Source organism: Hyla sarda, chromosome 10 (assembly GCF_029499605.1).
Source record: "Hyla sarda isolate aHylSar1 chromosome 10, aHylSar1.hap1, whole genome shotgun sequence".
In the NCBI taxonomy this organism is placed as follows: Eukaryota; Metazoa; Chordata; class Amphibia; order Anura; family Hylidae; genus Hyla; species Hyla sarda.
The window spans coordinates 3791436-3815963 of record NC_079198.1 but is presented as its reverse complement, the minus strand read 5'-3'; the positions used below and the strand labels follow the sequence as shown (position 1 = coordinate 3815963).

The 24528-nt window shown below is 55.2% G+C and overlaps 1 protein-coding gene across 6 annotated transcripts in view; it reads left to right on the top strand.

Moving 5' to 3' along the window:
- The first annotated feature begins 2782 nt into the window (after positions 1–2782).
- The window catches only part of CROCC (ciliary rootlet coiled-coil, rootletin), a 79861-nt gene continuing 58115 nt past the window's right edge, over positions 2783–24528 (top strand). For 3 of the 6 annotated variants that reach the window (XM_056542931.1, XM_056542934.1, XM_056542929.1), the window contains exons 1-3: positions 20822–20908; positions 21498–21639; positions 23650–23798. In XM_056542931.1, coding sequence (XP_056398906.1) covers positions 20837–20908; positions 21498–21639; positions 23650–23798 — 363 coding nt within the window. In that variant the 5' untranslated portion in view covers positions 20822–20836. Of the gene's footprint in view, positions 2940–11187; positions 11338–20821; positions 20909–21076; positions 21288–21497; positions 21640–23649; positions 23799–24528 lie in introns of those variants that run through there. The other 3 variants (XM_056542930.1, XM_056542935.1, XM_056542933.1) reach the window with 3 other exon arrangements.

Sequence of the window (24528 nt, the reverse complement as noted above, 5' to 3'; positions counted from 1 at the left end):
TTGTCATAGAGCAGTGTTTCCCATCCAGGATGCTTCTGGCTCTTGTAAAACTACAATTCCCAGCATGCCCGGACCGCCAACGGCGGTCCGGACATGCTGGGAGTTGTAGTTTTGCAACAGCTGTAGACAACCTGGTTGGGAAACATTGTCCTATATCAAAAGTTTTGATCCGTGAAATTCTGGGCGCCAAGTCCCTTGGCGATGGCTAGAATGTCATGTGACTGTGAGGTCCTTAGCGTTACGGTGTGGGCTGCCGGGGTCAGTATCTGGGCGCCATACTACGTGCGGCAGGACAGATACACAACTTGTAGTGAGACAACAGATGCCTATCCCTGCATAACTAGGCAGATTTGCTGCTCAGCATTCTAGGAAAGCTGGATGACGCCCTTCGGGAGCTGCACAGATGATGGCCATATTGGTTGTCGCCCAGATATACCTAGTGTAAGGCATCTTCCATCTTGTTTTTGCAATACGGTTCCCGGATCAGGTTTCTTGAATAAAAAAAAACATAAAAAAACAACGTATGTCCCTAAACCGGACCGAATCGTAAACAACCGTGTACAACCGTATATATACCTCTGTACGGTTTTAAACTGTATATGCGGTTTGAAAACAGTTGTCCGGTTGCATACGGTTTAATAAGTTTTTTTGAAAGAAAAAAAACGGATACGGTTTTATGTTTGTCCTTAAATAAAGTTCTTCTTGTTCTATTTGTGGGAAGAACTTTCAGCGTGCACTGCACATGTGCAAACTGCAAAATAGTTTTGTGCAAACTGGATGGAACCGTACGCACATACGGTTCTGTACGGTTCTCATTGACTACCATTTAAAAAAAAAAAAAAACCATAAGGGTTGTATCCGGTTTTCACCCAGACATAAAACCATAGTAGATTACGTTTTGGTGTACGGGAAAAAAAAAAACGGATAAAACCGTAAATGGTGCAAAACGTACACAACCGGATGCTACGGTTTTGACGTGTCTTTACATACGGTTTTCTATGACATGTCCTTACAAACTGTTTTCTATGATGCGTCCATACATACGGTTTTCTATGACGCGTCCATACATACGGTTTTCTATGACGCGTCTTTACATACGGTTTTCTATGACGCGTCCATACATACGGTTTTCTATGACTCGTCCATACATACGGTTTTCTATGACGTCTTTACATACGGTTTTCTATGACATGTCCTTACAAACTGTTTTCTATGACGCGTCCATACATACGGTTTTCTATGACGCGTCTATACATACGGTTTTCTATGACTCGTCTATACATACGGTTTTCTCTGACGCTTCTATACATACGGTTTTCTCTGACGCGTCTATACATACGGTTTTCTCTGACGCGTCTATACATACGGTTTTCTCTGACGCGTCTATACATACGGTTTTCTATGACTCGTCCATACATACGGTTTTCTATGACGCGTCCATACATACGGTTTTCTATGACGCGTCTTTACATACGGTTTTCAATTACGCGTCCATACATACGGTTTTCAATGACGCGTCTATACATACGGTTTTCTCTGACGCGTCTATACATACGGTTTTCTCTGACGCGTCTATACATACGGTTTTCTCTGACGCGTCTTTACGGTTTTCAATGACGCGTCTATACATACGGTTTTCAATGACGCGTCTATACATACGGTTTTCAATACGGTTCCATACGTTTTTTACACTGAAAAAGGCTCTAGGAACCGTATTGCAAAAACGAGATGTGAATGCCGCCTTAGCCAGTTTTACACTAAACATAACTAGTGGGCAACTTATCTCTCCCCTACACACGCACGCTCTGCTCAGCTAAGTGTCCGTGTGTTTGGGCTGCTGTTTGACATATCTGGCGATGGCTTATATGAAAGAAAAAAAAAAAAAGAAAGAGGTCGTTTTAAATCCACCATGTTTGGCGTCCCTCATACACATTAGACGAGTGTGCCTCCAGCTGTTGCTAAACTAAAACTTCCAGCACACCTGGACAGCATGCTTGGAGTTATAGTTTTGCAACAGCTGGAGGTACACAGTTTGCATACCACTGCACCAGAGTGACTTCGGCTCTCCGGTCATGCTGGGAGTTGTAGTTTTGCAACAGCTGGAGGCACCCTGGTTGGGAAACACTGCATTAAAGGGTTAATGCAGGCGAAATTTACTTATCCTCTATCCAAAGGACAAGTAGGGGGATAAGTAGTGGATCACAGGGGATCCGACCACTGGGAACACGCGCTCTATTCCTTTCTATGTGGAGCCCCAATGATTGCGGGGGACCCCAGCAGTCGGGAACCCCGCCTCCGCGATCGGCTATTTATCCCCTTCCCCTAGAGGATAAGTTAATTTCGGCTGCAGTACCCCTTTTAAGCACTATTATTTTCTGTGATTTAGACTGGTGATCACATGACCCATTTACAGAAATAAAATGCCTCGATGCAATGGCTGTCTGGGCATCCTGGGAGTTGTAGTTTTGCAACAGCTGGAGGCACACCGATGGTCGGCCAGCTTCATAAAGTGACTGTTCCTGCGCTCCGGCCCCGTTGAGCCCCCAGGCTTTAGGCCAGTTGAGCAGTTGTCGTTCAGGTGTAATGGAGACAATGGGGCCGGGGACTGGTTCTCTGCAGGAAGTCCCTGGAATTGATGAAGTTCTCCCCTGACAACCTCCTCCGCCCCGACAAACACACGCAGGTTGTGCGGCTCTGGTTGTGTTTACCAGCCATCCCGGGCTCCATGATAATAAGCTTAGATGACTGGATTACACCCCCCCCCTCACCCTGGCGGCCGTTCCCTGGCTGGGCTTCACTACCTGGTAACCAGAACAAAAGCCCTTTAATGCATTGTGTGAGGAGGGGCGGGGAGGACGGCACCTACCTCCATGGAAAGTGACCCCAGAGGGACAGAAGCCTCCGAGGAGCTGGGTCAGGCTGGAGATTCCTGCACACAGGTGAGTGACGGGGGGGGGGGGGGGGGGGGGCACATACTTTCACTCATCTCATTGACAACACTTGATGCTATTAGCTGTTCTCCCCAATATAAGGTATAGACCAGCGTTTCCCAACCAGGGTGCCTCCAGCTGTTGCAAAACTACAACTCCCAGCATGCCCGGACAGCCGAAGGCTGTCCGGGCATGCTGGGAGTTGTAGTTTTGCAACAGCTGGAGGCACCCTGGTTGGGAAACGCTGGTATAGGCAGAAATCAATCAGATCGGGTCACTGAGCTTCAGATGAACTGATGGAAAGAATACAACCCCCATCATCAGACCCTTCTCAGTGGTCTACCTGCGGCTCTCCCAGCATGCTCAGAAAACCATTGGCTGTGACCAGTGTCAGGCAGCTGCTGCCAAGGCAAAAAAAAAAAAAAAGGTCATGAGGGGGCATAGTTCTACCACTGTACATGTCACTAGTCAGATCACATGATGGGAGTTGTCGTTTTGTAATATGTTGGTTTTCTGGACATGCTGGGAGTTGTCGTTTTGTAATATGTTGGTTTTCTGGACATGCTGGGAGTTGTAGTTTTGCAATGGAGACAGAGCCACAGGTTGGGGGTCAATGACCTAGAGCGGTGGTCTCTAAACTGTGGACCTACATATGTTGCAAAATTACAACTCCCAGCATGCCTGGACAGTAAACATTGCAAAACTACAACTCCCAGCATGCCTGAACAGCCAAAATATAGCAAAATCACAACTCCCAGCATGCCTGAACAGCCAAAATATAGCAAAATTACAACTCCCAGCATGCCCGGACAGGCAACATATTGCAAAACTACAACTCCCAGCATGGCCGGACAGCCAAAATAATGCAAATCTACAACATGCTTGGAGTTGTAGTTTTGCAACATCTGGAGGTCCACAGTTTGGAGACCACTGACATAGAGGATGACCCCATGTTATAGATACAGTCCTGGAATGCTAGGAGTTGTAGTTTTGCCTCAGGTTGTGTAGAGCAGTGGTTTCCAAACTGTGAGCCTCCAAATGTTGCAAAACTTGCAACATCTGAAGGTCCAGAATTTGGAGCCCACTGGAGTAAAGGAACATGGTGGTCACTTGGACCTCATCCTAATGACTTGTTATCATTGCTGAGACTTGTGGTTCACCTACAGCTGCAGGGAGTCTGCTCTGACCCTTGTATCTGTAGTTCGTCCTAAGGTCAGGGGGGGGTCTGTAGTTTGTCCTAAGGTCAGGGGGGGTCTGTAGTTTGTCCTAAGGTCAGGGGGGGTCTGTAGTTTGTCCTAAGGTCAGGGGGGTCTGTAGTTTGTCCTAAGGTCAGGGGGGTCTGTAGTTTGTCCTAAGGTCAGGGGGGTCTGTAGTTTGTCCTAAGGTCAGGGGGGGTCTGTAGTTTGTCCTAAGGTCAGGGGGGGTCTGTAGTTTGTCCTAAGGTCAGGGGGGGTCTGTAGTTTGTCCTAAGGTCAGGGGGGTCTGTAGTTTGTCCTAAGGTCAGGGGGGTCTGTAGTTTGTCCTAAGGTCAGGGGGGTCTGTAGTTTGTCCTAAGGTCAGGGGGGGTCTGTAGTTTGTCCTAAGGTCAGGGGGGGGTCTGTAGTTTGTCCTAAGGTCAGGGGGGTCTGTAGTTTGTCCTAAGGTCAGGGGGGGGTCTGTAGTTTGTCCTAAGGTCAGGGGGGTCTGTAGTTTGTCCTAAGGTCAGGGGGGGTCTGTAGTTTGTCCTAAGGTCAGGGGGGGTCTGTAGTTTGTCCTAAGGTCAGGGGGGGTCTGTAGTTTGTCCTAAGGTCAGGGGGGTCTGTAGTTTGTCCTAAGGTCAGGGGGGTCTGTAGTTTGTCCTAAGGTCAGGGGGGTCTGTAGTTTGTCCTAAGGTCAGGGGGGTCTGTAGTTTGTCCTAAGGTCAGGGGGGGTCTGTAGTTTGTCCTAAGGTCAGGGGGGGTCTGTAGTTTGTCCTAAGGTCAGGGGGGTCTGTAGTTTGTCCTAAGGTCAGGGGGGTCTGTAGTTTGTCCTAAGGTCAGGGGGGTCTGTAGTTTGTCCTAAGGTCAGGGGGGTCTGTAGTTCGTCCTAAGGTCAGGGGGTGACTTTGAGACGCGGCAGCGGATTTAAAGATCTTTTCATTCTGCGCCAAGACAAATAGAAGGAACATGATGGGGCCTGAGATCAGACACAACCGCTCACACAACAAATAACCCGCGACTGTCTGACTGTGGTGCAGGAAGGGTTAATGGGGAGAGTGATCCCGTTCAGCTGCTGCGCCCCTCTTGGGTGAAGGCTCGGAGGAATCCTTGTGGGAATGTCTGTACGATGCCTATAAAGATGGCTTGGCCCATGGGCTTACACTCTTACAGTAAACTCCGCAGAAATTATTTTCCCATTCACTTCAATGTCATAATTGCAGCGGAATCCTATTGAAGATAAATTCATGCAGGAATTCTGTTGTGTGAACACGGCCTGATCGCACGGGCTCCTGGTGTCTCGTACAGTCTCCACGTTGGGCCTCGTTCACACTGTCTCCCCGTGATTGTGCGCAGGGTGTGGGATGTTGTGGTGTTTGCGGTCACCCTGGTAATGTCCGGCCTGTGTACAGGGGAGCGCCATTTATCAGATAACAGAATCGCTCCTGTATGTAATACAATGTGTGCTGCACTATACACAGCTACACACGACAGCGCCAACAACTGCTGTGCACAACACACGACAGCGCCGACACCTACACACGACAGCGCCGACACCAGTGCACAACACACGACAGCGCCGACACCAGTGCACAACACACGACAGCGCCGACACCTACACACGACAGCGCCGACACCTACACACGACAGCGCCGACACCAGTGCACAACACACGACAGCGCCGACACCTACACACGACAGCGCCGACACCTACACACGACAGCGCCGACACCAGTGCACAACACACGACAGCGCCGACACCTACACACGACAGCACCGACACCTACACACGACAGCGCCGACACCAGTGCACAACACACGACAGCGCCGACACCAGTGCACAACACACGACAGCGCCGACACCTGCACACGACAGCGCCGACACCTACACACGACAGCGCCGACACCTGCACACGACAGCGCCGACACCAGTGCACAACACACGACAGCGCCGACACCTACACACGACAGCGCCGACACCTACACACGACAGCGCCGACACCTACACACGACAGCGCCGACACCTACACACGACAGCGCCGACACCTACACACGACAGCGCCGACACCAGTGCACAACACACGACAGCGCCGACACCTACACACGACAGCGCCGACACCAGTGCACAACACACGACAGCGCCGACACCTACACACGACAGCGCCGACACCTACACACGACAGCGCCGACACCTACACACGACAGCGCCGACACCTACACACGACAGCGCCGACACCTACACACGACAGCGCCGACACCTACACACGACAGCGCCGACACCAGTGCACAACACACGACAGCGCCGACACCTACACACGACAGCACCGACACCTGCACACGACAGCGCCGACACCAGTGCACAACACACGACAGCGCCGACACCTACACACGACAGCGCCGACACCTACACACGACAGCGCCGACACCAGTGCACAACACACGACAGCGCCGACACCTACACACGACAGCGCCGACACCTACACACGACAGCGCCGACACCTACACACGACAGCGCCGACACCAGTGCACAACACACGACAGCGCCGACACCTACACACGACAGCGCCGACACCTACACACGACAGCGCCGACACCTACACACGACAGCGCCGACACCTACACACGACAGCGCCGACACCTACACACGACAGCGCCGACACCAGTGCACAACACACGACAGCGCCGACACCTACACACGACAGCGCCGACACCAGTGCACAACACACGACAGCGCCGACACCTACACACGACAGCGCCGACACCTACACACGACAGCGCCGACACCTACACACGACAGCGCCGACACCTACACACGACAGCGCCGACACCTACACACGACAGCGCCGACACCTACACACGACAGCGCCGACACCAGTGCACAACACACGACAGCGCCGACACCTACACACGACAGCACCGACACCTGCACACGACAGCGCCGACACCAGTGCACAACACACGACAGCGCCGACACCTACACACGACAGCGCCGACACCTACACACGACAGCGCCGACACCAGTGCACAACACACGACAGCGCCGACACCTACACACGACAGCGCCGACACCTACACACGACAGCGCCGACACCTACACACGACAGCGCCGACACCTACACACGACAGCGCCGACACCAGTGCACAACACACGACAGCGCCGACACCTACACACGACAGCGCCGACACCTACACACGACAGCGCCGACACCAGTGCACAACACACAACAGCGCCGACACCAGTGCACAACACACGACAGCGCCGACACCTGCACACGACAGCGCCGACACCTGCACACGACAGCGCCGACACCTGCACACGACAGCGCCGACACCAGTGCACAACACACGACAGCGCCGACACCTACACACGACAGCGCCGACACCTACACACGACAGCGCCGACACCTACACACGACAGCGCCGACACCTACACACGACAGCGCCGACACCAGTGCACAACACACGACAGCGCCGACACCTACACACGACAGCGCCGACACCAGTGCACAACACACGACAGCGCCGACACCTACACACGACAGCGCCGACACCTACACACGACAGCGCCGACACCTACACACGACAGCGCCGACACCTACACACGACAGCGCCGACACCTACACACGACAGCGCCGACACCTACACACGACAGCGCCGACACCTACACACGACAGCGCCGACACCTACACACGACAGCGCCGACACCTACACACGACAGCGCCGACACCTACACACGACAGCGCCGACACCAGTGCACAACACACGACAGCGCCGACACCTACACACGACAGCACCGACACCTGCACACGACAGCGCCGACACCAGTGCACAACACACGACAGCGCCGACACCTACACACGACAGCGCTGACACCTACACACGACAGCGCCGACACCAGTGCACAACACACGACAGCACCGACACCTACACACGACAGCGCCGACACCTACACACGACAGCGCCGACACCAGTGCACAACACACGACAGCGCCGACACCAGTGCACAACACACGACAGCGCCGACACCTGCACACGACAGCGCCGACACCTACACACGACAGCGCCGACACCTGCACACGACAGCGCCGACACCTACACACGACAGCGCCGACACCTACACACGACAGCGCCGACACCTACACACGACAGCGCCGACACCTACACACGACAGCGCCGACACCTACACACGACAGCGCCGACACCAGTGCACAACACACGACAGCGCCGACACCTACACACGACAGCGCCGACACCTACACACGACAGCGCCGACACCTACACACGACAGCGCCGACACCTACACACGACAGCGCCGACACCTACACACGACAGCGCCGACACCAGTGCACAACACACGACAGCGCCGACACCTACACACGACAGCGCCGACACCTACACACGACAGCGCCGACACCTGCACACGACAGCGCCGACACCTACACACGACAGCGCCGACACCTACACACGACAGCGCCGACACCTACACACGACAGCGCCGACACCTACACACGACAGCGCCGACACCTACACACGACAGCGCCGACACCAGTGCACAACACACGACAGCGCCGACACCTACACACGACAGCGCCGACACCTACACACGACAGCGCCGACACCAGTGCACAACACACGACAGCGCCGACACCTACACACGACAGCGCCAACACCTACACATGACAGCGCCGACAACACCTTCTGTGCTCAACACACTACAGCGCCCCCACCTGTGCACAACATACTAGAGCAGTGGTGCAGTTGCCATAGCAACCAATAAAAAAAATTATGAAAACTGGAATTTGGTTGCTATGATGGGTGATTGCTCCTCTACAAGTTTTACTAAATTCCGTTGTCCATAGCAACCAATCACATCGCTGTGATTGGTTGCTATGGGCAACATCAGCCTTTACTTTAGATAGTTCATTTGCGTCTACCTGTGAGCGAGCAGGCCTGACCCGAGCATGTGACCGCCCGGAGCTCCCGTAGTCCGGCAGCCCCCTATACACCGGCGGACACAGCGGCAGCCTCCTATACACACGGCAGATACAGCGGCAGCCTCCTATACACACACGGCGGACACAGCGGCAGCCTCCTATACACCGGCGGACACAGCAGCAGCCTCCTATACACCGGCGGACACAGCGGCAGCCCCCATACACCGGCGGACACAGCGGCAGCCTCCTATACACCGGCGGACACAGCGGCAGCCTCCTATACACCGGCGGACACAGCGGCAGCCTCCTATACACCGGCGGATACAGCGGCAGCCTCCTATACACCGGCGGACACAGCAGCAGCCTCCTATAAACAGGCGGACACAGCAGCAGCCTCCTATAAACAGGCGGACACAGCGGCAGCCCCCATACACCGGCGGACACAGCGGCAGCCTCCTATACACCGGCGGACACAGCGGCAGCCTCCTATACACCGGCGGACACAGCGGCAGCCTCCTATACACCGGCGGATACAGCGGCAGCCTCCTATACACCGGCGTATACAGCGGCAGCCTCCTATACACCAGCGTATACAGCGGCAGCCTCCTATACACCGGCGGACACAGCGGCAGCCTCCTATACACCGGCGGACACAGCGGCAGCCTCCTATACACCGGCAGACACAGCGGCAGCCCCCTATACACTGGCGGATACAGCGGCAGCCTCCTATACACAGACGGATACAGCGGCAGCCTCCTATACACAGACGGATACAGCGGCAGCCTCCTATACACAGACGGATACAGCGGCAGCCTCCTATACACCGGCGGATACAGCGGCAGCCCCCTATACACCGGCGGATACAGCGGCAGCCTCCTATACACAGACAGATACAGCGGCAGCCTCCTATACACCGGCGGATACAGCGGCAGCCTCCTATACACCGGTGGACACAGCGGCAGCCTCCTATACACAGACAGATACAGCGGCAGCCCCCTATACACCGGCGGATACAGCGGCAGCCTCCTATACACAGACAGATACAGCGGCAGCCTCCTATACACAGACAGATACAGCGGCAGCCCCCTATACACCGGCGGATACAGCGGCAGCCTCCTATACACAGACAGATACAGCGGCAGCCTCCTATACACAGACAGATACAGCGGCAGCCTCCTATACACCGGCGGATACAGCGGCAGCCTCCTATACACAGACGGATACAGCGGCAGCCTCCTATACACAGACGGATACAGCGGCAGCCTCCTATACACCGGCGGATACAGCGGCAGCCTCCTATACACCGGCGGATACAGCGGCAGCCTCCTATACACCGGCAGACACAGCGGCAGCCTCCTATACACCGGCAGACACAGCGGCAGCCCCCTATACACCGGCGGACACAGCGGCAGCCTCCTATACACAGACAGATACAGCGGCAGCCTCCTATACACCGGCAGACACAGCGGCAGCCTCCTATACACCGGCAGACACAGCGGCAGCCCCCTATACACCGGCGGACACAGCGGCAGCCTCCTATACACAGACAGATACAGCGGCAGTCCCCTATACACCGGCGGATACAGCGGCAGCCTCCTATACACCGGCGGATACAGCGGCAGCCTCCTATACACAGACAGATACAGCGGCAGCCCCCTATACACCGGCGGATACAGCGGCAGCCTCCTATACACCGGCAGATACAGCGGCAGCCTCCTATACACCGGCGGACACAGCGGCAGCCTCCTATACACAGACAGATACAGCGGCAGCCTCCTATACACAGACGGATACAGCGGCAGCCTCCTATACACAGACAGATACAGCGGCAGCCTCCTATACACCGGCGGACACAGCGGCAGCCCCCTATACACCGGCGGACACAGCGGCAGCCCCCTATACACCGGCGGATACAGCGGCAGCCTCCCATACACCGGCGGATACAGCGGCAGCCCCCTATACACCGGCGGATACAGCGGCAGCCTCCTATACACAGACGGATACAGCGGCAGCCCCCTATACACCGGCGGATACAGCGGCAGCCCCCTATACACAGACGGATACAGCGGCAGCCCCCTATACACCGGCGGATACAGCGGCAGCCTTCAGTCCCGTTGATCCGGATCCGCTCTGTGCAGTGCCGGCCTCCCCTCCTCCGGTCCCCGCCCCGATGGATGTTACAGGGCGGGCACAGGCCTCGTCCAATCCCCGGACTGTCCTGGAGGTGGCTGCCGAGCAGCATGTGAGGAGGGCGGCGGGAACCCCGGATAACGGGATGGAGAGAGCGGAGCCCAGGAGGTGAGACAGCCCCCCGGTACCCGAGATACTGGAGACCCCCGACCTCTGTACCCGAGACCACCGACCTCTGTACCCCGAGATACTGGAGACCCCCGACCTCTGTACCCCGAGATACTGGAGACCCCCGACCTCTGTACCCTGAGATACTGGAGACCCCCGACCTCTGTACCCGAGATACTGGAGACCCCCGACCTCTGTACCCGAGACCCCCGACCTCTGTACCCCGAGACACTGGAGACCCCCGACCTCTGTACCCCGAGATACTGGAGACCCCCGACCTCTGTACCCTGAGATACTGGAGACCCCCCGACCTCTGTACCCCGAGATACTGGAGACCCCCGACCTCTGTACCCCGAGATACTGGAGACCCCCGACCTCTGTACCCTGAGATACTGGAGACCCCCCGACCTCTGTACCCTGAGATACTGGAGACCCCCCGACCTCTGTACCCTGAGATACTGGAGACCACCGACCTCTGTACCCTGAGATACTGGAGACCCCCGACCTCTGTACCCTGAGATACTGGAGACCCCCGACCTCTGTACCCCGAGATACTGGAGACCCCCGACCTCTGTACCCCGAGATACTGGAGACCCCCGACCTCTGTACCCCGAGATACTGGAGACCCCCCGACCTCTGTACCCTGAGATACTGGAGACCCCTGACCTCTGTACCCCGAGATACTGGAGACCCCTGACCTCTGTACCCCGAGATACTGGAGACCCCTGACCTCTGTACCCCGAGATACTGGAGACCCCTGACCTCTGTACCCCGAGATACTGGAGACCCCTGACCTCTGTACCCCGAGATACTGGAGACCCCTGACCTCTGTACCCCGAGATACTGGAGACCCCTGACCTCTGTACCCTCAGATACTGGAGACCCCCGACCTCTGTACCCCGAGATACTGGAGACCCCCCGACCTCTGTACCCCGAGATACTGGAGACCCCCGACCTCTGTACCCCGAGATACTGGAGACCCCCGACCTCTGTACCCCGAGATACTGGAGACCCCCCGACCTCTGTACCCTGAGATACTGGAGACCCCCCGACCTCTGTACCCCGAGATACTGGAGACCCCCGACCTCTGTACCCTGAGATACTGGAGACCCCCGACCTCTGTACCCCGAGATACTGGAGACCCCCCGACCTCTGTACCCCGAGATACTGGAGACCCCCCCGACCTCTGTACCCTGAGATACTGGAGACCCCCGACCTCTGTACCCGAGACCCCCGACCTCTGTACCCTGAGATACTGGAGACCCCCGACCTCTGTACCCTGAGATACTGGAGACCCCCGACCTCTGTACCCTGAGATACTGGAGACCCCCCGACCTCTGTACCCTGAGATACTGGAGACCCCCCGACCTCTGTACCCTGAGATACTGGAGTCCCCCGACCTCTGTAACCTGAGATACTGGAGACCCCCGACCTCTGTAACCTGAGATACTGGAGACCCCCGACCTCTGTACCCTGAGATACTGGAGACCCCCGACCTCTGTACCCCGAGATACTGGAGACCCCCAGACCTCTGTACCCCGAGATACTGGAGACCCCCGACCTCTGTACCCCGAGATACTGGAGACCCCCGACCTCTGTACCCCGAGATACTGGAGACCCCCGACCTCTGTACCCCGAGATACTGGAGACCCCCCGACCTCTGTACCCTGAGATACTGGAGACCCCTGACCTCTGTACCCCGAGATACTGGAGACCCCTGACCTCTGTACCCCGAGATACTGGAGACCCCTGACCTCTGTACCCCGAGATACTGGAGACCCCTGACCTCTGTACCCCGAGATACTGGAGACCCCTGACCTCTGTACCCCGAGATACTGGAGACCCCTGACCTCTGTACCCCGAGATACTGGAGACCCCTGACCTCTGTACCCTCAGATACTGGAGACCCCCGACCTCTGTACCCTCAGATACTGGAGACCCCCGACCTCTGTACCCTCAGATACTGGAGACCCCCGACCTCTGTACCCTCAGATACTGGAGACCCCCGACCTCTGTACCCTGAGATACTGGAGACCCCCGACCTCTGCACCCTGAGATACTGGAGACCCCCGACCTCTGTACCCTGAGATACTGGAGACCCCCGACCTCTGTACCCTGAGATACTGGAGACCCCCGACATCTGTATCCTCAGATACTGGAGACCCCCGACCTCTGTACCCTCAGATACTGGAGACCCCCGACCTCTGTACCCTCAGATACTGGAGACCCCCGACCTCTGTACCCTCAGATACTGGAGACCCCCGACCTCTGTACCCTCAGATACTGGAGACCCCCGACCTCTGTACCCTCAGATACTGGAGACCCCCGACCTCTGTACCCTGAGATACTGGAGACCCCCGACCACTGTTCCCCTAAATACCTGAGCGTCCCAACATTTATACCCCAAGATACCAAAACCCACCGACCTCTGTAACCCAAGAAACCATAAACTTTAAGCCTCTATACCCCAAGATACAGAGACCCCCAACTGCTGTGCCCCAAGATACCAGAGCCCCCCAGTCTCTTTATCCTGAGATACCGGAGACCCTCAGCTGCCATACCTCAACATACCAGAGCTCTCCAACCGTTGTGTCCTAACATAAAGGAGCACCCAACCTCTAATACCCCCTTGGGACACCCCAACCTCTGTACCCTCAGATACTGGAGACCCCCGACCTCTGTACCCCGAGATACTGGAGACCCCCGACCTCTGTACCCTCAGATACTGGAGACCCCCGACCTCTGTACCCCGAGATACTGGAGACCCCCGACCTCTTTACCCTGAGATACTGGAGACCCCCGACCTCTGTACCCTGAGATACTGGAGACCCCCGACCTCTGTACCCTGAGATACTGGAGATCCCTGAGCTCTGTACCCCGAGATACTGGAGACCCCCCTAGACTGCTGGTGTAATCTCATCCAGAGTGCCCGATATCCCCCCAAGTGATGACTCCTGCACCCAACAGGCTCTGGGGCAAAAATTTCAGGAGCTAAACCCCAACTTCCTGTGAACCCCGTAATGTAGAGCCCAATGATACATTTTATTCCCCAACACCTGCTGTTCCCTCATCCAGCAGTAGGGGGCTCCCCATAGGGTGCTGTTATATGATCCGTCAGTAGGGGGCTCCCCATAGGGTGCTGTTATATGATCCGTCAGTAGGGGGCTCCCCATAGGGTGCTGTTATATGATCCGTCAGTAGGGGGCTTCCCATAGGGTGCTGTTCCCTCATCCAGCAGTAGGGGGCTCCCCATAGGGTGCTGTTATATGATCCGTCAGTAGGGGGCTCCCCATAGGGTGCTGTTCCCTCATCCAGCAGTAGGGGGCTCCCCATAGGGTGCTGTTATATGATCCATCAGTAGGGGGCTCCCCATAGGGTGCTGTTATATCCTCTAAGGGGGGGGGGGGAGAGAGATGATGAGGGTGATGATCCTGTCTGTTCTCCTGGGGGTGGATGATGGGGGTGATGATCCTGTATGTTCTCCTGGGGGGTGTATGATGAGGGTGATGATCCTGTCTGTTCTCCTGGGGGGTGTATGATGAGGGTGATGATCCTGTCTGTTCTCTTGGGGTTGGATGATGAGGGTGATGATCCTGTCTGTTCTGGGGGGTGGATGATGAGGGTGATGATCCTGTATGTTCTCCTGGGGGTGTATGATGAGGGTGATGATCCTGTCTGTTCTGGGGGGTGGATGTTGGGGGTGATGATCCTGTATGTTCTCCTGGGGGTGTATGATGAGGGTGATGATCCTGTCTGTTCTCCTGGGGGTGGATGATGAGGGTGATGATCCTGTCTGTTCTGGGGGGTGGATGATGAGGGTGATGATCCTGTCTGTTCTCCTGGGGGGTGGATGATGAGGGTGATGATCCTGTCTGTTCTCCGGGGGGTGTATGATGAGGGTGATGATCCTATCTGTTCTCCTGGGGGGTGGATGATGAGGGTGATGATCCTGTCTGTTCTCCTGGGGGTGTATGATGAGGGTGATGATCCTGTCTGTTCTGGGGGGTGTATGATGAGGGTGATGATCCTATATGTTCTCCTGGGGGTGGATGATGAGTGTGATGATCCTGTATGTTCTCCTGGGGGGTGGATGATGGGGGTGATGATCCTGTCTGTTCTCCTGGGGGTGGATGATGAGGGTGATGATCCTGTCTGTTCTCCTGGGGGGTGGATGATGAGGGTGATGATCCTGTCTGTTCTCCTGGGGGTGAATGATGAGGGTGATGACCCTGTCTGTTCTCCTGGGGGTGTATGATGAGGGTGATGATCCTGTCTGTTCTGGGGGGGTGGATGATGAGGGTGATGATCCTGTCTGTTCTGGGGGGTGAATGATGGGGGTGATGATCCTATATGTTATCCTGGGGGTGGATGATGAGGGTGATGATCCTGTCTGTTCTCCTGGGGGGTGGATGATGGGGGTGATGATCCTGTCTGTTCTCCTGGGGGTGGATGATGAGGGTGATGATCCTGTCTGTTCTCCTGGGGGGGGGGGTGGATGATGAGGGTGATGATCCTGTCTGTTCTCCTGGGGGTGAATGATGAGGGTGATGACCCTGTCTGTTCTCCTGGGGGTGGATGATGAGGGTGATGATCCTGTCTGTTCTCCTGGGGGGTGGATGATGAGGGTGATGATCCTGTCTGTTCTCCTGGGGGTGGATGATGAGGGTGATGATCCTGTCTGTTCTCCTGGGGGTGTATGATGAGGGTGATGATCCTGTCTGTTCTCCTGGGGGTGGATGTTGGGGGTGATGATCCTGTCTGTTCTCCTGGGGGGTGGATGTTGGGGGTGATGATCCTGTCTGGTCTCCTGGAGGGTGGATGTTGGGGGTGATGATCCTGTCTGTTCTCCTGGGGGTGGATGATGAGGGTGATGATCCTGTCTGTTATCCTGGGGGTGGATGTTGGGGGTGATGATCCTGTCTGTTCTCCTGGGGGTGGATGATGAGGGTGATGATCCTGTCTGTTCTCCTGGGGGTGGATGATGAGGGTGATGATCCTGTCTGTTCTCCTGGGGGTGTATGATGAGGGTGATGATCCTGTCTGTTCTCCTGGGGGTGGATGATGAGGGTGATGATCCTGTCTGTTCTCCTGGGGGTGTATAATGAGGGTGATGATCCTGTCTGTTCTCCTGGGGGTGGATGTTGGGGGTGATGATCCTGTCTGGTCTCCTGGAGGGTGGATGTTGGGGGTGATGATCCTGTCTGTTCTCCTGGGGGTGGATGATGAGGGTGATGATCCTGTATGTTCTCCTGGGGGGGTGGATGTTGGGGGTGATGATCCTGTCTGTTCTGGGGGGTGGATGATGAGGGTGATGATCCTGTATGTTCTCCTGGGGGTGGATGATGGGGGTGATGATCCTATCTGTTCTCCTGGGGGGTGGATGATGAGGGTGATTATCCTGTATGTTCTCCTGGGGGTGGATGATGAGGGTGATGATCCTGTCTGTTCTCCTGGGGGGTGGATGATGGGGGTGATGATCCTGTATGTTCTCCTGGGGGTGGATGATGAGGGTGATGATCCTGTCTGTTCTCCTGGGGGGTGGATGATGGGGGTGGTGATCCTGTCTGTTCTCCTGGGGGTGGATGATGAGGGTGATGATCCTGTCTGTTCTCCTGGGGGTGGATGATGAGGGTGATGATCCTGTCTGTTCTCCTGGGGGTGGATGATGAGGGTGATGATCCTGTCTGTTATCCTGGGGGTGGATGTTGGGGGTGATGATCCTGTCTGTTCTCCTGGGGGGTGTATGATGAGGGTGGTGATCCTGTCTGTTCTCCTGGGGGTGGATGATGAGGGTGATGATCCTGTCTGTTCTCCTGGGGGGTGGATGATGAGGGTGATGATCCTGTCTGTTCTCCTGGGGGTGGATGATGAGGGTGATGATCCTGTCTGTTCTCCTGGGGGTGAATGATGGGGGTGATGATCCTGTATGTTCTCCTGGGGGTGGATGATGAGGGTGATGATCCTGTCTGTTCTCCTGGGGGTGGATGATGAGGGTGATGATCCTGTCTGTTCTCCTGTGGGTGGATGATGAGGGTGATGATCCTGTCTGTTCTCCTGGGGGGTGGATGATGGGGGTGATGATCCTGTATCTTCTCCTGGGGGTGGATGATGAGGGTGATGATCCTGTCTGTTCTCCTGGGGGTGGATGATGGGGGTGATGATCCTGTCTGTTCTCCTGGGGGTGGATGATGAGGGTGATGATCCTGTCTGTTCTCCTGGGGGGTGGATGTTGAGGGTGATGATCCTGTCTGTTCTGGGGGGTGGATGATGAGGGTGATGATCCTGTCTGTTCTCCTCCTGGGGGTGGATGATGGGGGTGATGATCCTGTCTGTTCTCCTGGGGGGTGGATGATGAGGGTGATGATCCTGTCTGTTCTCCTGGGGGTGGATGATGGGGGTGATGATCCTATCTGTTCTCCTGGGGGGTGGATGATGAGGGTGATGATCCTGTCTGTTCTCCTGGGGGTGTATGATGAGGGTGATGATCCTGTCTGTTCTGGGGGGTGTATGATGAGGGTGATGATCCTATATGTTCTCCTGGGGGTGGATGATGAGTGTGATGATCCTGTATGTTCTCCTGGGGGGTGGATGATGGGGGTGATGATCCTGTCTGTTCTCCTGGGGGTGGATGATGAGGGTGATGATCCTGTCTGTTCTCCTGGGGGGTGGATGATGAGGGTGATGATCCTGTCTGTTCTCCTGGGGGTGAATGATGAGGGTGATGACCCTGTCTGTTCTCCTGGGGGTGTATGATGAGGGTGATGATCCTGTCTGTTCTGGGGGGGTGGATGATGAGGGTGATGATCCTGTCTGTTCTGGGGGGTGAATGATGGGGGTGATGATCCTATATGTTATCCTGGGGGTGGATGATGAGGGTGATGATCCTGTATGTTCTCCTGGGGGGTGGATGATGGGGGTGATGATCCTGTCTGTTCTCCTGGGGGTGGATGATGAGGGTGATGATCCTGTCTGTTCTCCTGGGGGTGAATGATGGGGGTGATGATCCTGTCTGTTCTCCTGGGGGTGGATGATGAGGGTGATGATCCTGTCTGTTCTCCTGGGGGTGAATGATGGGGGTGATGATCCTGTATGTTCTCCTGGGGGTGGATGATGAGGGTGATGATCCTGTCTGTTCTCCTGGGGGTGGATGATGAGGGTGATGATCCTGTCTGTTATCCTGGGGGTGGATGTTGGGGGTGATGATCCTGTCTGTTCTCCTGGGGGTGGATGATGAGGGTGAGGATCCTGTCTGTTCTCCTGGGGGTGGATGATGAGGGTGATGATCCTGTCTGTTCTCCTGGGGGTGTATGATGAGGGTGATGATCCTGTCTGTTCTCCTGGGGGTGGATGATGAGGGTGATGATCCTGTCTGTTCTCCTGGGGGTGTATAATGAGGGTGATGATCCTGTCTGTTCTCCTGGGGGGTGGATGTTGGGGGTGATGATCCTGTCTGGTCTCCTGGAGGGTGGATGTTGGGGGTGATGATCCTGTCTGTTCTCCTGGGGGTGGATGATGAGGGTGATGATCCTGTATGTTCTCCTGGGGGGGTGGATGTTGGGGGTGATGATCCTGTCTGTTCTGGGGGGTGGATGATGAGGGTGATGATCCTGTATGTTCTCCTGGGGGTGGATGATGGGGGTGATGATCCTATCTGTTCTCCTGGGGGGTGGATGATGAGGGTGATTATCCTGTATGTTCTCCTGGGGGTGGATGATGAGGGTGATGATCCTGTCTGTTCTCCTGGGGGGTGGATGATGGGGGTGATGATCCTGTATGTTCTCCTGGGGGTGGATGATGAGGGTGATGATCCTGTCTGTTCTCCTGGGGGGTGGATGATGGGGGTGGTGATCCTGTCTGTTCTCCTGGGGGTGGATGATGAGGGTGATGATCCTGTCTGTTCTCCTGGGGGGTGGATGTTGGGGGTGATGATCCTGTCTGTTCTCCTGGGGGGTGTATGATGAGGGTGGTGATCCTGTCTGTTCTCCTGGGGGTGGATGATGAGGGTGATGATCCTGTCTGTTCTCCTGGGGGGTGGATGATGAGGGTGATGATCCTGTCTGTTCTCCTGGGGGTGGATGATGAGGGTGATGATCCTGTCTGTTCTCCTGGGGGTGAATGATGGGGGTGATGATCCTGTATGTTCTCCTGGGGGTGGATGATGAGGGTGATGATCCTGTCTGTTCTCCTGGGGGTGGATGATGAGGGTGATGATCCTGTCTGTTCTCCTGTGGGTGGATGATGAGGGTGATGATCCTGTCTGTTCTCCTGGGGGGTGGATGATGGGGGTGATGATCCTGTATCTTCTCCTGGGGGTGGATGATGAGGGTGATGATCCTGTCTGTTCTCCTGGGGGTGGATGATGGGGGTGATGATCCTGTCTGTTCTCCTGGGGGTGGATGATGAGGGTGATGATCCTGTCTGTTCTCCTGGGGGGTGGATGTTGAGGGTGATGATCCTGTCTGTTCTGGGGGGTGGATGATGAGGGTGATGATCCTGTCTGTTCTCCTGGGGGTGGATGATGGGGGTGATGATCCTGTCTGTTCTCCTGGGGGGTGGATGATGAGGGTGATGATCCTGTCTGTTCTCCTGGGGGTGGATGATGGGGGTGATGATCCTGTCTGTTCTCCTGGGGGGTGAATGTTGGGGGTGATGATCCTGTCTGTTCTCCTGGGGGTGGATGATGGGGGTGATGATCCTGTCTGTTCTCCTGGGGGTGGATGATGAGGGTGATGATCCTGTCTGTTCTCCTGGGGGTGGATGTTGAGGGTGATGATCCTGTCTGTTCTGGGGGGTGGATGATGAGGGTGATGATCCTGTCTGTTCTCCTGGGGGTGGATGATGGGGGTGATGATCCTGTCTGTTCTCCTGGGGGGTGGATGATGAGGGTGATGATCCTGTCTGTTCTCCTGGGGGTGGATGATGGGGGTGATGATCCTGTCTGTTCTCCTGGGGGGTGAATGTTGGGGGTGATGATCCTGTCTGTTCTCCTGGGGGTGGATGATGGGGGTGATGATCCTGTCTGTTCTCCTGGGGTGGATGATGAGGGTGATGATCCTGTCTGTTCTCCTGGGGGTGGATGATGAGGGTGATGATCCTGTCTGTTCTCCTGGGGGTGGATGATGGGGGTGATGATCCTGTCTGTTCTCCTGGGGGGTGGATGTTGGGGGTTATGATCCTGTCTGTTCTCCTGGGGGTGGATGATGAGGGTGATGATCCTGTCTGTTCTCCTGGGGGTGGATGATGGGGGTTATGATCCTGTCTGTTCTGGGGGGTGGATGATGAGGGTGATGATCCTGTCTGTTCTCCTGGGGGTGGATGTTGGGGGTTATGATCCTGTCTGTTCTCCTGGGGGTGGATGTTGGGGGTTATGATCCTGTCTGTTCTCCTGGGGGTGGATGTTGGGGGTTATGATCCTGTCTGTTCTCCTGGGGGTGGATGATGGGGGTGATGATCTTTCCCTGTTCGGAGGTGTGACACTATATACATGTGCTGACCCCCCATGGTGCCCACTACAGACACTGCACAGGTGACCCAGGATGTTTGCGGTTTCCATGGCTACAGTGTCTTGTTGGTAACTATGTTTCCTCTTTATGGTGTAGATTCCTTCTGCAGGGTCCTAGCTCCTGCCCACCCTCTCCTATGATGTCTCCATTCATTGTGGCCATTGTCTGGGGGTGGCGGGCTCTAGGGCCTGGGAGGGGCCGTCCTCACAATCACAGCCCCTCTGTCTGCTCCGGAGGATGAGCCAGGAAGGGCCTAAGCAGATTTAATGTTAATCTGAGAGCACAAGGGGGCAGGGGCTGTGCTGCCCATGGGGTCTCGCTGCCATGTTACTTGGAGTTTGATTCTGGAGACAGGTTCAGTCCTGTGAGATTCCGTAGGCATCCATGAGTGCGGCCCCGGAGGAGACCCCCGACCCCAGTGAGCAGAGGCTGGAGGTTGTGATACAGGTCGGTGGTCATGGGTTATAGGCTCGCAGTGTGTATACAGCTCCCCGCAGGCCTTCTGTGTATTGTGGGGTCCAGCGTCCTTAAGTTGGGGCGCAGCGTGCATGTGGAGCAGTGTTAGTTGTCATTGACTGAATGACATATGTGAGCGGCACACGGGGGTCCTCCGCCTCTCACAAGTCTCTCACGTCTTCCTTCTTCTCCGCTCTTTAGGCGCTGTCTGCCCAGGTGCTCGGATCCCCAGAAGATAAGACTCTCACCCTCCGTGGTGACCCTACAGACTCCCTCCCTGCCCGCCTGCCGGCTCGGATCCGAGAGATTGTTACCAGGAACCTGAGCCCGCCACCCAGCCCTGGTGAGTGCCCTGTCTCTGTGCCTCCTGTATCCACCATACTTGTCTCTGTGCCTCCTGTATCCACCATACTTGTCTCTGTTCCTCCTGTATCCCCACACTCCTCTCTGTGCCCCCTGTATCCCCCACGTGTCTCTGTGCCTCCTGTATCCCCCATACTTGTCTCTGTGCCCCCTGTATCCCCCACATGTGTCTCTGTGCCTCCTGTACCCCCCATACTTGTCTCTGTGCCTCCTGTATCCCCACACTCCTCTCTGTGCCTCCTGTATCCCCCATACTTGTCTCTGTGCCTCCTTTATTCCCCATACTTGTTTCTGTGCCTCCTGTATCCCCCATACTTGTTTCTGTGCCTCCTGTATCCCCCATACTTGTCTCTGTGCCTCCTGTATCCCCCATACTTGTCTCTGTGCCTCCTGTATCCACCATACTTGTCTCTGTGCCTCCTGTATCCCCCATACTTGTCTCTGTGCCTCCTGTATCCCCCATACTTGTCTCTGTGCCTCCTGTATCCCCCATACTTGTCTCTGTGCCTCCTGTATCCCCCATACTTGTCTCTGTGCCTCCTGTATTCCCCATACTTGTCTCTGTGCCTCCTGTATCCCCCATACTTGTCTCTGTGCCTCCTGTATCCCCCATACTTGTCTCTGTGCCTCCTGTATCCCCCATACTTGTCTCTGTGCCTCCTGTATCCCCCATACTTGTCTCTGTGCCTCCTGTATCCCCCATACTTGTCTCTGTGCCTCCTGTATCCCCCATACTTGTCTCTGTGCCTCCTGTATCCACCATACTTGTCTCTGTGCCTCCTGTATCCACCATACTTGTCTCTGTGCCTCCTGTATCCCCCATACTTGTCTCTGTGCCTCCTGTATCCACCACACTTTTCTCTGTGCCTCCTGTATCCCCCATACTTGTCTCTGTGCCTCCTGTATCCCCCATACTTGTCTCTGTGCCTCCTGTATCCCCCATACTTGTCTCTGTGCCTCCTGTATCCCCCATACTTGTCTCTGTGCCTCCTGTATCCCCCATACTTGTCTCTGTGCCTCCTGTATCCCCCATACTTGTCTCTGTGCCTCCTGTATCCCCCATACTTGTCTCTGTGCCTCCTGTATCCCCCATACTTGTCTCTGTGCCTCCTGTATCCCCCATACTTGTCTCTGTGCCTCCTGTATCCACCACACTTTTCTCTGTGCCTCCTGTATCCCCCATACTTTTCTCTGTGCCTCCTGTATTCCCCATACTTGTCTCTGTGCCTCCTTTATTCCCCATACTTGTTTCTGTGCCTCCTGTACCCCCCATACTTGTCTCTGTGCCTCCTGTACCCCCCATACTTGTCTCTGTGCCTCCTGTATCCCCCATACTTGTTTCTGTGCCTCCTGTATCCACCACATTTTTCTCTGTGCCCCCTGTACATCCATCTATTTATCGGTGGCCCCTGAGCCCCCCATTTGTCTTGGTGCCTTTGACATGTTGTAGAAACATCAAAAGTTTTCATTGCTTGTGGTGAATTGATCAATGAGACACATCAGAGATAAGATAGTTGGGATCTGTGGGCTGAAACCCCAATCAATATGTAGTCCCAGAGACCTCCACCAATGTGTCAGGAAACTAGTAAAGGTGGAGTGGCCCCTTAACTAGAGTGGTGCAGGGCAGTACTAGTCAAGGCCCATTCATACTATGTATTTTTTGAGCGGAGTTCCGATATGGAAAATACAGTGCAGCAGACTCCCATTGTTTTCAGTAGGATTCTGCTGAAACATTCACACTACGGAATTTTTGCATCAGAAATTGCATACATTTCCAAGCGTTTCTTTCTTGTTCTGCTGGCGCTAGGACCCAGAATATCTCTGAGTGGAGATTGTGAGTGTGAATGAGAACTTAGTGTCAGTGCTGCTCATGTGAATTGTTGTATTAAAGTAACAGCGCCCCCCAAAGGCTGCAGAATGCTGAAAATCTCTTAGAATTGCGCAGTCCTGTCCTCTGTATTCACTCTCATTGTATTTCTTGGTTGTCCAGGTCTCCCTGCAGACATGTCTTCCCTCATTTCTCTACAAGAGGAAAACCGCATCCTGCAACAAGAGCTGTCGCGGGTGGAGGACCTCCTGGCGCAGAGTCGGGCGGAGAGAGATGAGTTGGCCATTAAATACAACGCCATCAGTGAGAGGGTAAGGAGTCCTCCGGATGTGAATATCATCAGTCCCTGTGGATTATGGTCTGACCCCGTGATCAGTGCTGCCCCCTCCTGTCAGTGTGTAGCGAGGTGAAGCCCAGTTCCATAGCCAGGGTGAACGTGCTACTGTACAGGGAAAGGGATTGTGAGGCTGAACGGCTGACACTACTTCAGGACCCAGCCCAGACCGATCTTTTGTGAATATTAAAGATGGCTGCACACATAAGGGAACATTCCCTAAATCTGACCATTATATCACATGTGGTGCTCTCCTGTCTCTCGTCTCATGGCAGATGTTTTAGAAATAAGGGTCAGACATGTTGGATTTCAACAGAGAGAAACGGCCACCAGAGGAGTCTGGAGGAGAAAACAGAGGAGTCTGGAGGAGAAAACAGAGGAGTCTGTAGGAGAAAACAGAGGAGTATGGAGTGGACAGAGGAGTCTAAAGGAAGGGAGAAAAGAGAAGTATGGAGAGGACAGAGGAGTCTAAAGAAGGGGAGAAAAGAGGAGTATGGAGAGGACAGAGGAGTCTAAAGGAAGGGAGAAAAGAGAAGTATGGAGAGGACAGAGGAGTCTAAAGAAGGGGAGAAAAGAGGAGTATGGAGAGGACAGAGGAGTCTAAAGAAGGGGAGAAAAGAGGAGTATGGAGAGGACAGAGGAGTCTAAAGAAGGGGAGAAAAGAGGAGTATGGAGAGGACAGAGGAGTAAAGAGGGGACAGAGGAGT